Source organism: Marmota marmota, unplaced genomic scaffold, assembly GCF_001458135.2.
Source record: "Marmota marmota marmota unplaced genomic scaffold, marMar, whole genome shotgun sequence".
NCBI classification, from domain to species: domain Eukaryota; kingdom Metazoa; phylum Chordata; class Mammalia; order Rodentia; family Sciuridae; genus Marmota; species Marmota marmota.
Genome location: NW_025999949.1, coordinates 12,138,053 through 12,150,291, shown reverse-complemented (window position 1 = coordinate 12,150,291; position 12,239 = coordinate 12,138,053). Strand labels below are relative to the sequence as shown.

General features: G+C 30.4%; 1 protein-coding gene across 6 annotated transcripts in view; it reads left to right on the top strand.

Moving 5' to 3' along the window:
• Csmd3 (CUB and Sushi multiple domains 3) overlaps positions 1-12,239 on the top strand; it is a 1,105,037-nt gene that overhangs the window by 1,041,979 nt on the left and 50,819 nt on the right. For all 6 annotated transcript variants that reach the window (XM_048802035.1, XM_048802036.1, XM_048802034.1 and 3 more), the window contains 4 exons: positions 392-580; positions 2,758-2,943; positions 4,055-4,249; positions 6,948-7,121. In XM_048802035.1, coding sequence (XP_048657992.1) covers positions 392-580; positions 2,758-2,943; positions 4,055-4,249; positions 6,948-7,121 — 744 coding nt within the window. The remainder of the gene's footprint in view (positions 1-391; positions 581-2,757; positions 2,944-4,054; positions 4,250-6,947; positions 7,122-12,239) is intronic.

The following is a 12,239-nucleotide window of genomic DNA, read 5'->3' as shown; positions in this document are numbered from 1 at the left end:
AAACAACATGCTCTAAAATATTGCTTTCAAAGCTACAGATTTAGGGCTTCAAATGACAGAAATAGTTTTCAAAATTCAATGAAATATTTGTAGGGCTCTTGAACCTGTATAGTATTAAGAAAATATATTTTAATATAAAAGACAGCTAGGTGACAATACAAATTAAAAGAAAGCCCAGAGATTGTTAGGTGTTCTAAAAGCTGTGTAGGTAGACTATTTTCAAAAGAGGCTAGAAAATAATATGATGTTCACAAATACAATCCACTTAGATGACAATTGATCTACACTTAAGTACTAGTGTTCATTGTTTAGTTGTTCATAATTTTAGATAATAAATGATTTCTGATGCATTAATTAAGTCCTGACAGTTTTTTTTTTCCCTTTTGAAAAGCTTTCTACTGCAGTACACCAGAATCCCCGCCTCACGGATACATTATCAGTCAGACAGGTGGACAGCTTAACAGTGTGGTCCGCTGGGCCTGTGATCGAGGATTCCGACTTGTTGGGAAAAGCAGTGCTGTGTGCCGAAAGTCTTCCTATGGGTATCATTCATGGGATGCACCGGTCCCTGCCTGTCAAGGTGAAGTACAACATCTCCAAGTAGATAAAATAGCAACAAAAGGTTAAACTCATTTAACTTTTTTATTTGAATCACTAAAATTTCCCAATATACATTTTGTAAAAAATGTGTTTTTTTTAGTTGTAGTTGGACACAATACCTTTATTTTACTTATTTATTTTTATGTGGTGCTGAGGGTTGAACCCAGGGCTTCACACGTGCTAGGCAAGCACTCTACCAATGAGCCCCAGCCCCAGCCCCCAAATATACATTTTCAGAAGCACATTGTGGACTCCTCTCCTGAAAATGAAAGATGGAAATAGAATATAAGAGGAAGGAAACACATAGATAATTCTTCTTTGTCATGAAATTTATGTGTCTCTGCTTTTTCCCCTTATATATACATCCTTGACTCATACATCTACCATTCAAGTTACTTTGTTGTCAGAACATTATGGAAACAGAAAGGGTGTCTGGGTTAGTGAAGAGTCCCTAGAAAGACGATAGAGAATAAGAAAAGGGAAGTATACTGCAGACTGATTTTGACTCACAGGGTACACAGTTATGCTCTTAGAGAAACAAATTTAAAGGAGAAACATGTAACCAACTTCTTGGTTATTTTTTCTTCACTGCTTTTAACTAAGCAACTCAACAGGGATGTTTTTATTCTCCTTCGTGTTTTGTTAAAAACCAAGGAGCTGCCTGAGCATTGTATCTTGCTATAGAAGAAAACGTGAGAAGCATGTTAATCAACAAATTATACATTTGAGAGCTTTTGATGAGCACTTGTTTTTAAAGCCAATTTTATTATAATTATTCACACACATTAATTGTCCAAAATAATGGATTTTGTGGCATTTTCATACATTGTGTAAAACATACTTTGATCGTATGCACCCTCCTAATTATTCTCTCTTGCCCTTCTCCCCGTGGTAGGATTTAGTTTTAAAAAGTAATTGAGTACTTGAGTTTCTAATTTTAAGTTGGATTAAGAGAAGGGCAAAAAGAAAATAGCATTTATAATAAAACTACATCTTTTTTAATTTAAAATAAACCTACATCTATTTTTCTTTCTTTTGCTATGAGAAAAAAGTAGGTTATAAGTCTAGAACATGTAACCCATAAGACTAGACATATTTTAGAAATCAGAAACTTTATGATTTTGTAAACATAATACAGTGCAGTACATATACCATTATTATGAAATAACTCATTAGTACTGAGGTGATACTTATACTCAAATATATTATTCTATCTGTAGAGATGTCTAAATGTTTACACTGATAATGATATATAAAAATACAAATAATCTCACTTCAATTGGTGTTTTGTTGGCCATTATGTTCTTTGGAAGGTGATAGTATTTTTTTGGGGGGGGGGAATGCAAATGGGTTACTTGAAGGGCAAAGAGGAAAAGAATCAGTCTCAAGAAACTTCTGTATAGTCTTTTGAATTTATAAGAAACAAAATATAAATATATGTAAAATAAACTATGAAAATATAAATTTTGCATCATTATCAGATCATAGTTAAAGAAATTTTCATCTAAATCAAGTGTATTATAGATAAAATAAAGACAACTAAAATAATTAATGAAATTCAAGAGGATCCTAGATAAGTTTTGAGATAAGTCCTGGCCTTATATTTCTTTAACATGTTGAATATGCACAATACTCTGTGAATGGTCCTCAAGCATTTAACATGTCTAATATTTATGATATTCTGTGGATGGTGCCCAAGAATATACATTTTGATTGTACCTAAGACAGTCAGTCTGCAGAAATAAATTTGTTTTGTTCCTGATCAAAATACTGATGAGTATTGATTGCCACTCCTTTCCAAATTTTTCACAATTATTTTTTAAGTTAAATTGGCCAAACTGAATTTTGGTGGTCCAGAAATGATTTAGTACTAGATGTACTCTATATTTACCTGATTTGTATTCTCATGTATTAATGCTGATAATAGTACTTATGATTAGGAACTAAGTAGAAACCAAGAAACAAATCATTAATGATATGTAGATTTAACAATTTAAACACATTAAATAGGAGTTTGAAATAAATTATTTAAAATTATGGGCCAGAAAATTCAGAGGAATTTAAAAATTATTTTTTACATGTTTTATAGTTTAACAGATTTAACTAATAACTTAAGTATGTTTTCATTTCTATGTTTTATGTATATATTTATTCTAGCAATTTCCTGTGGAATTCCTAAAGCTCCAACAAATGGAGGGATACTCACTACAGACTACTTGGTAGGAACCCGAGTTACCTATTTTTGTAATGATGGATATAGATTGTCATCCAAAGAACTTACCACTGCTGTGTGCCAATCAGATGGAACATGGAGCAATCATAATAAGACTCCCCGCTGTGTTGGTATGTGTTTTAAGGAAATTTTGTCATTTATACATTGGCATCTTACATGATATAAAATTTTATGTACCATTGAATTATTAAGACTAATTCCCTGAGTGAAGCACCATGTCTAAGAAGGAAATAAAAATTGATAAATAAAAGTACTATTTGGTACAATGAAGTACTGAAAGACCGTATTTTTGGCAACTCCAGAATATTTAGGTCAAGGAATTAATGTGTCTTTTCATTTTATTTAATGAAGTTTCATTTATTTTATAAACAGTCATGCATACATCAACATTTTTTTTCAATACAAAGATATTTGGAAGACTTTTTTCCCAGTTTGCAACAATAAAATTATATTTTAATACTGTCAGGTCTTAGTTTCAAAAGGATAAATGAAGCTTCTGACATTGCCCATAACTTCTGACTTTTTTTCAGTATTATCAATGTTACATATATGTAGAATATTTCCCAATGCTTATTACTAGTTTAATGAATAATGCATATTATACAATAATAGAAATTAATTTTAATAAAGAAATTGGTAATAAAAGGAATGAAAAGTTTGTTTTAGATAACATCTTTGATTTTCTCTATATTTCAGTTACTTCCATCTAGTACTAACATTTTAACTTCACTGTGATTTCTTTTAAAATTTGTATTTGTAATTGTAGCATAGGTGTCTTATAATGCTTCTACTTATCTTGAATAAATTTTAAATAAGCCAAATTTTATATCACAAAAAACAACAACAACAACAAAAACCGCCATTCTCACCAAACAAATTTTTTTCCTGAAAATATGTTTTTTCCAAAATGTTTAAAAAAAGAAAGTAGAGGTAAGTCAGTGAATGGGATTCTGGGTTGGTAGAATAATGTGTATAAAGGCTCTAAATTTTGAAACAGCAGTTTATGATCAGAGAACTGCCAACAGTACCATGCAGCTGGGGAAATGGAAATGATTAATGTGAAGAAGAAATAAAGAACAAATGCTGAAGACCTTGTGAGGCTCAATAGTGAAAAAATTCAGACAGTGGAAATGTGAAGAATAGAATTGGCATAAGATATAGTTAGGTAGTGAAACAGACAAGATTTACTTATTAGCATTTGTATTCTTGTTTTCTGTATAGTTGTTACATGTCCAAGCATCAATTCCTTTACATTGGAACATGGAAGATGGAGAATTGTGAATGGATCACATTATGAGTACAAAACCAAAGTAGTTTTCAGTTGTGACCCTGGTTATCATGGACTAGGTCCTGCTTCTATTGAATGCCTTCCTAATGGTACATGGAGTTGGAGAAATGAGAGACCATATTGCCAAAGTAAGTGTACACTCCATTGAACTTATTTCAGAAGTTATCTTTGGTGATTGGATTGCTTGAATCACTTTCTTTCCAAAAACACTAGAGCAATAACTTGATATTTTTATTGTTATTTTAAAATGGAATCTTGCTTTGTCCATTTTGTCCTTTTGACTATGATCTCCCGGGCTCAAGTAATCATTCTGCCTCAATCTCCCCAGTAGATGGTACTACAAGCACACTACCACTATGCCCTGTGAGATACTATGATTAATTCTTCATATATTTTAAGGTTTCTGTTTTTTTATTAGTAAATGCTTATGGAAAAAGGACATAAGCTTTAGATTCAGAAATCTCATAATTCTAGATCTGTCATTACTGTAACAACTAAGTAATGTTTATTGCATATCTAACTGCTTGCTGGACTTTGCTTTTAGCCTCTTACATATATTATGCTCCTTTTGTCAAAAAGAAAGCTAAGCACACAATTTAATTGTTTTGCACAAGTCACAGAGCCTATAAATGATGGAGAAATGGTATTCAATCCAAGCAATCTGACAATCACTGATAATCTGATAATCACTATGCTGCTGTATATGTTTAGTCTTTTCTAATCCCCAAATTCTTACTCTAGAAAATCATGACACTTCCTGTTGGGTAAAGTGATGAAAATACTGAGACATATTTTAAATACCAGTTGAGAACCAGCTTCATAAGGACCTCAGTAAATATTATTGAAACAAACTGAATAATAAAGTCTTTTTTTTTCACTTGTTCTTGTAACATAAATGTAAGGTCTAACATAAACAAGCTAACTAAGCATACAATAATTTAGAAAGAATACCTTGAAATCCTTCTGAACTTTTTTCACCATATTTATTGAGTTTTACTTTGTCCCAGAAATTTAGTCTTTTAATTTGTATCAAACTCTGTGGCATGTATAGACTAAATATACATAATATATAAATAAACTAATAAAATAATCCAGTCTAAATAAAGTTAGGATGATTAAAAAGTTTAATATAGAAGCTAACTATTATATGTGTAGTAAGTACACAATTACCTATTATTCTTTTACTTATGAATAATCTGTGATTTGCAATTTACTTTTTAAATCTCTGTATCAGTATACGATATTTTTTGCTTTATTAAAATAAATGTTATCTTAATGAATAAAATAAACATATGGATGAATTAAAATCTTAAAAATATATTTCTAAATTTTATTTTACATTCTAAAGAATCTGTATTTAGAAAATTTTGCTCTATTTCCACTTTTTCTATCATGGTCTTTCTCTGCCTGCAGCTTCATTACTCTTAAAGTATAATTTCACTAAAATGATACCTATAGAAGGGGTTTTTCTAGGGGAAAATGATCTGTAACACACTATTTAATATGGAATTTCACATGTTTGCCTGGTTCCTTTGTTCTAGATCTTCTATTGTGTAGAAGGATTTAAATGATGTATATATTTAGATTACTACCTAATCTTAGGTGATATTAGGATGGGGAAAAGTCAAGGAATCTAAGAATTGCAATTCATTGAAGAAATGAAAAGAATATTAATTGTTCCGGTTCTTCATGTACTCATCTTTTAAACTAAAATAATTAAAGTACTAATATTTTAGCCATATTGTATATTAATAATATTCATAGTTCCAACAAAGGATTATCTTAAGGATTTGCTGAAAACAATCAGTGCATTTTAAATTTTACATGCAACAATTTAAAGTTTGCAAATTTTCTCTTTGTCTATTTAACAGCTGACTAAAGCATTAGAGCTGAAAGCCAGAGATGGAGTCAAAAAGAAGTATGGGTTGATGATTAAATATTGGACTCTGATGATAGACTGTTGGGTTTAAATCTTGAGTAATGTAATTTATAGGGTTAATTATGAAGTTTATTATAGTTTATAAATTATACGTTACTTTATTAAAGTTACTTCACTTGTCTATATTCTAGTGAATGTAACTATCTATCATTATACCTATCTCAGAGTTGTTTTGAGAATTGCATAAGTGAAAACACTAATAATAGTGCTTGGTATATAAAAAGCACTTAATTTTACCAATTATTCTTTTCATTCTAGAATGATGCTTGTTCCACTTTCAGTCTTTAAATATGAAAGAGTCATATGGGTTCTGAATAACCTAGGTAGTCAGTTAATCTGTCTTTAATTTTTTAAAGCCTATCCCTATATGTGAAAAATATATCTAGTGGACTGTATAAAATTGAATATTTTACATGTAAAGTTTTTTATAGAGTCCTTGACAAAAACTAATTATAATTACTATGTTCACATTTGTTTAGATTTGAGGAAATTTTGGTTTAGGCTAGTTGAAGGCCTACGTAACCCAACGTCATTTTATAAGTTAGAGAAAGATTTGGGACTGATGAATTAACCTTTCTTTACTCTTGAGATTGTTTTTTCCTCTAAAGCCAGACTGGCCAAGTCAAAATTCAAAGAAAATAACTTCACCACGTGTCACTATCACGTTAGAAGATTTATGGGCACTCAAGGAGACTTAATTTTTCACTTGATTTAAACATTACACATGAGTACCTGTATCAAAACATGATATCACTCTACTAATATATGTGATTTTTTGTTTTTATGTAATAGTCAAAAATAAATCATACAAAATCCAAATGTTAAAGGCATGTTTTTGTTGTAAGTGGATATTGACTGTGTCTTTATTATAATTTATTATTTTTAAGTTATTTCCTGTGGAGAACTACCTACACCTCCAAATGGAAATAAGATTGGAACTCAAACTTCATATGGCTCAACAGCTATCTTTACCTGCGATTCAGGATTCATGCTTGTGGGGTCCACTGTACGGGAATGCCTTTCCTCAGGTCTTTGGAGTGGATCTGAAACCAGATGCCTAGGTATAGACTTTTAATTCACTTTGATCAACTTCTCCCCCATACACACATATACTGCATAGGAGGCAGAGCTTTGTTTATTCAGTAAGGATGCTAAAAATCAGAAAATACTTAACTTTAAAAATGTTTCATGGTAGAAAAGCTATTAAGTAGATAACTCTTAAAGTTAATCAACTAGTATTTTTAATGAGTCTTCTGTCATTAGGAGAGACACATTTTCTTCCAGGCATGGGAAAATAAAAAGGTGGTAACTAATTGTGGAAAATTATATGTTGGCATACTCAGCTGGATTAATTGCTGTAGCAGTTAATTCATTCTAAACCATAGTCAGTTCTTCTATTACCTATTTGCTTAAGGTAATGACTGAAGAAGAAAAACAATGTCTACAGTTAAATATCTTTCTCCCTTTTATTTTGTAAGATTTCAATGAGTAAAACTACTTTCTATTAAAACTTTTAAATTTGTTTTTTGAATGTGATTTTAGGCAAATGGGATTTTTCCCCTTAGGGTTTTCTGAATTCATTATAAAAACTGTTCAGTAAAAGAAACAGAATGAGCTTTTTTATCCTTCTTTTATTATAAAAAGAATATTATGATTTATACTTCATCTCTTTTTTAAAAAGTCTTTAATAATTTCTTTAATGTTAAGAAAATAATATGATTCGTGCTAAAATAATTTTGAGATTCAACAAATATTAAATTAGGTAATACTGAAAATTGTTCTAATGAGTATTCACTTGTCAACATCTTTCTGTTTAATAATTTAAAAATTACTAATTGTCATGAGTAGGATACTGCAACATTTGTACATTTTTTCTTTAAGAAATCTATATAAGAATATGACACATGACATAAACATGTACACATTAACAATTTAAATCACATGTTGTTTTGCTGACAAGGTTGAAAATATTCATGGTAATACAGTTCACTATTTGAAACAGATAGCTGTAGCTAGAAATTGGGGTTAAAATTTCATTTTTACTTCCCTTACTCAGGCACAATTTTTAATAGTGTATACTTGGATGCCCGATAACAGTAATTTCTTTCTTAAGAGTAGACTTATTGAATATGACTACTGCATGAAAAGAAAATAGTAAATAAAGCAAATAATTGCGTATAATATATGATTAAATGATCACATAAAATATTTCTTAATAATTTCTAAACTGATTTTGGTTATGCTGATTTTATTACAGATTACTTAGTTTACTTATAAATTTGAAGATCTATTGTAAACTTAAATACTGTATTTTATTCCTTTATGGTTTCACGAACTCTTATTTTACATTATGTTTTCGTTGACTTGCTATATAGTGTGTGTTTTTTTTTTCCACCTATTTTGATTCTTGATTATATTCTCTGGGAAAACAGGGCATAACTGGGATATTTATGAACAAATGTCTCTCAGCTTATGAAGACAGCATCATGCACTGCAGAGGATGTGGTGCTGACAGCTAATACAAATTTAAAAGGATCCTGATAGGAGAAAGTGCAGTTCCAAACAATAAAATCCTAGAATTTACTCTAAGACATGATCTGAAGGATTCACTCCTTCTTATCTCACCCACATAGCCCCTTTTTGACTTAGAATTGAGGCTAGGATGTGTTTATGATTGTGTTGTGGAGTACAGTGCATTTATTCCTAACTCTCCAGCTTTTCATTAAGAGACTTTTTTTTAATTGAAAAAATAATTGTCAGTGAACACTCATATGTGAACACTCCTATGTCTCCCACCTAGATTATGTAATAATCTAGTATTTTGTTGTAATTGCTTATCACCAACATCTTTCCAGGCCTCTGTCAGTCCATCAAAACCTTTTTAAAAGGAATTTTAAAGTAAGTTGTGGAAATCATTGCATCTGTATCATTAGCTAGAGTTAATATTTTTAATGGTTCTTATTTCTTTTACTTCCTGTGGCAAAATTTACATACAGTAAAATACGTATATTATAAATTCATGGTTAGATGAATTTTTACAACTGTGTTCACCTCTATAACTAAACCACTATATAGAATTTAAAAATTTTTAAAAAAGTTTCTTTGTAATGCTCCACAATCTCCAACTTACTTCCCCCCTCAACCTGAGGCAATAATTTTTCTGATATTTTATCACCACATATTAATTTTTCCTATTCTACAAATATCATGGAATCCTGAATTATGTGCTATTTTGTGTAAGGTTCTTTCATTTTCTTTCATCTATGTTGTTGTTTTTATACTTTGCTATTTTATTGCCAAATAGAATTTATTTATATGCATATAATATCCTTGAGATATTATTTTGTTGGTGAACACCTGGACACTGTCCAGCTTTAGGGTATTATGAATAAAATTGCTATAAACATTCCTATGAAAGTCTTTCTGTTAACATATGCATTCATTTTTGTTTGATACTCAGAGGGAGAGGTCTGGTTTTCTCATATTCTATCAGCATGTATTTTTATGATGTATTGTTTGATGTCTTCTGATGTGTAATGTAGTTTCCTGAACTACTATGGTGAAGTAAGTATTGAATTATAGTACTTAGCAAATTCTAGTTGAAAGACTTTTATCATTACATGTTTAATGAGTATTTTCTCTCAGTCTGTGACTTTCTTATTCATTTTTAAATAGTGTGTTTCAGTGAGCAGGAGTTTTCAACTTTGGTAAAGTCTGTCTTGGTTTTTTTGTTTGTTTTCCTTTGGCTCTTGCTTTCTAGGTTCTGTTTAGGAAAACTTTGCTCAACCGTAGTCACAAGGATTTTCTATCACATTTTCTTCTGGAAACTTATAGTTCCAGAATGCATATGATTTAGCTTTCATTTTTTTTTTGTCCTATATCTTATATGGTAGGATTGAGTTTTTTTTCCTAGTATGATGTTTGGCACTGTCTATTTTTTAAGAATTTCATAATAGCATTTGATATCAAGTATGTAAGTCCTGCAAATTTCATGTTTTACAGTTAGTTTATCAAAGAAAGGAAACTTTTTAAAAAATTTCTATTAGTGCTATGGATGCCTCAAAACAAATACATATGTATGTATATATATTTTCCCAAAAAAAAGTTTTTATAAAATTGATTTTTTTCTTCCTTAAAAATATCAAGTTGCCAGAGATATTTTTTCTTTCTTAAATATTTTAATTTACCAGTGTTTTACGTGGGGATTTTTTTTTGTTTAGTAATTCTAACACATTAATAAGAAAAAAAACTATTTGAACTATTCATATTTTCTATTTTGTCTCATGTTATTTTTGGTAAATTATAATTTGTAAGGAAATTGTCCTTTTTCTGAACTATCAAAATATATTAGCAGAAAGCTATTTCAATATTTCCTCATTTTAATTTTCTAGGCCTTAATAGAGATATCACTTCATTCAGTCCTGTTTCTGGTAAATTTGTTCTCTCCTTTTTGTGTGTAGTTAAAGTTGGTTAGGAGTTTAACAATTTTGGACTATTTTAAAGGAAACAATTTTTACCCTAGTTAATGTTTTCTGTTGTTTGTTTAATTTTCTATTTCTTTGATTTCTGTGTTTTAAATATTTTCTCCTGTCTACTTAGTGTGGCTTATTTTACCTTCTTTATTTTGCTCCTCTCCTTTTTTTAAGGTGGAATTTTAGGTGGATTTTTATATACCTTTATTTGTTTATAATAAGAATTTTTTTTTTCACAATGAAACTCAGTATTTTGTGTAATTAAAATACACTAATAAAATATTCATATATTAAAAATACAGAAGCTGATAACTTTCAAACTCAAATTAAGTCAACCTGATAATAATTAAGAATTTTTTGAAAAATTTTTAATTTGTTGTTTTTAGATGAAAATAGGGTGTATTTTGACATATTATAAAAACATGGAGTGCAACACATTACATTTTTAATTCCATTCTTATGGTTGAGTATAATGTGGAGTTACACTGGTCATGACTTAATATGTGAGCCTAGAAAAGTTATGTCTAATTCATAATGTTGAGCATTTTTTCATATATTTGTTGATTGATTTATTTCTTCTTCTGTGAAGTATCTGTTCAGTTCCTTAGCCCATTTATTGATTAGGTTATTTGTTTCTTGAGCTCTTTATATATCCTGGAGATTAATGCTGTGTCTGAGGTGCATGTGGTAAAGGTTTTCTCCCATTATGTGGGCTCTTTCTTCACATTTATGATTGTTTCCTTTGCTGAGAAGAAGCTTTTTAGCTTGAATCCATCCCATTTATTGATTCTTGATTTTACTTCCTGTGCTTTAAGAGTCTTATTCAGGAAGTTCATTTCTGAGCTGATAATGATGGAGAGTTGGGTTTACTTTTTCTTCTAGTAGGCACAGGGTCTCTGGTCTAATGCTAAGGTCCTTGATCTACTGTGAGTTGAGTTTTGTTCAGGGTGAGATATAGGGGTTCAATTTCAATCTACTACATATGGATTTCCAGTTTTCCCAGAACCATCCATCAAGGAGTAAATACACTCTCTTCTCAACAGTATATGAATCCTTCTCTAAAGAGACCATATCTTAGGCCACAAAACAAGTCTTAGTAAATACAAAAAAAAAAAAAAAATAGAGATAATACCTTGCATTCTATCAGACCAAAATGGAATTAAATTATAAATCAATGCTAAAATTAAAAAAAATAGAAGATTTTCTAACACTTAAATAATATTCTATTGAATGACCAATGGATAATAGAAGAAATCAGGGATGAAATTAAAAAAAAAATGCTTAGAGATACATTGTGGGTGAGGGACTGGCTAGCTGAGCTAGCTGACAGCAAAATGCCCTCATACCCTCTCTTCCAACCTTCGGACCCAATATAGCCTTTCCTGTCAGTCCCTACAAGTCCCCAGGCTCAAGGATCTAGGGAGAACCCAACTCTCTTGAGCCTCTCTAACCTGTGTTCCCCTGGTTGAAATGCTCCCAGATTCTGACTTTCTACAGGTTAACTAAGTTCAGACAAGCCCACACAGACCTAGCTGCAAACTCATGGAAGTTGGTTTCCAGTTTCTGAAGACTCCACAATGGTTGCAATCCTAAAATGGCTCCTGGGTTGGCTCTCCACAAAGGACTGATAAACTCTGGTGGAGCAGGTTTTTTTTTTTTTTTTTTTTTTTTTTTTTTAAATATCCAATTAACGAGGCCAACAGTCTC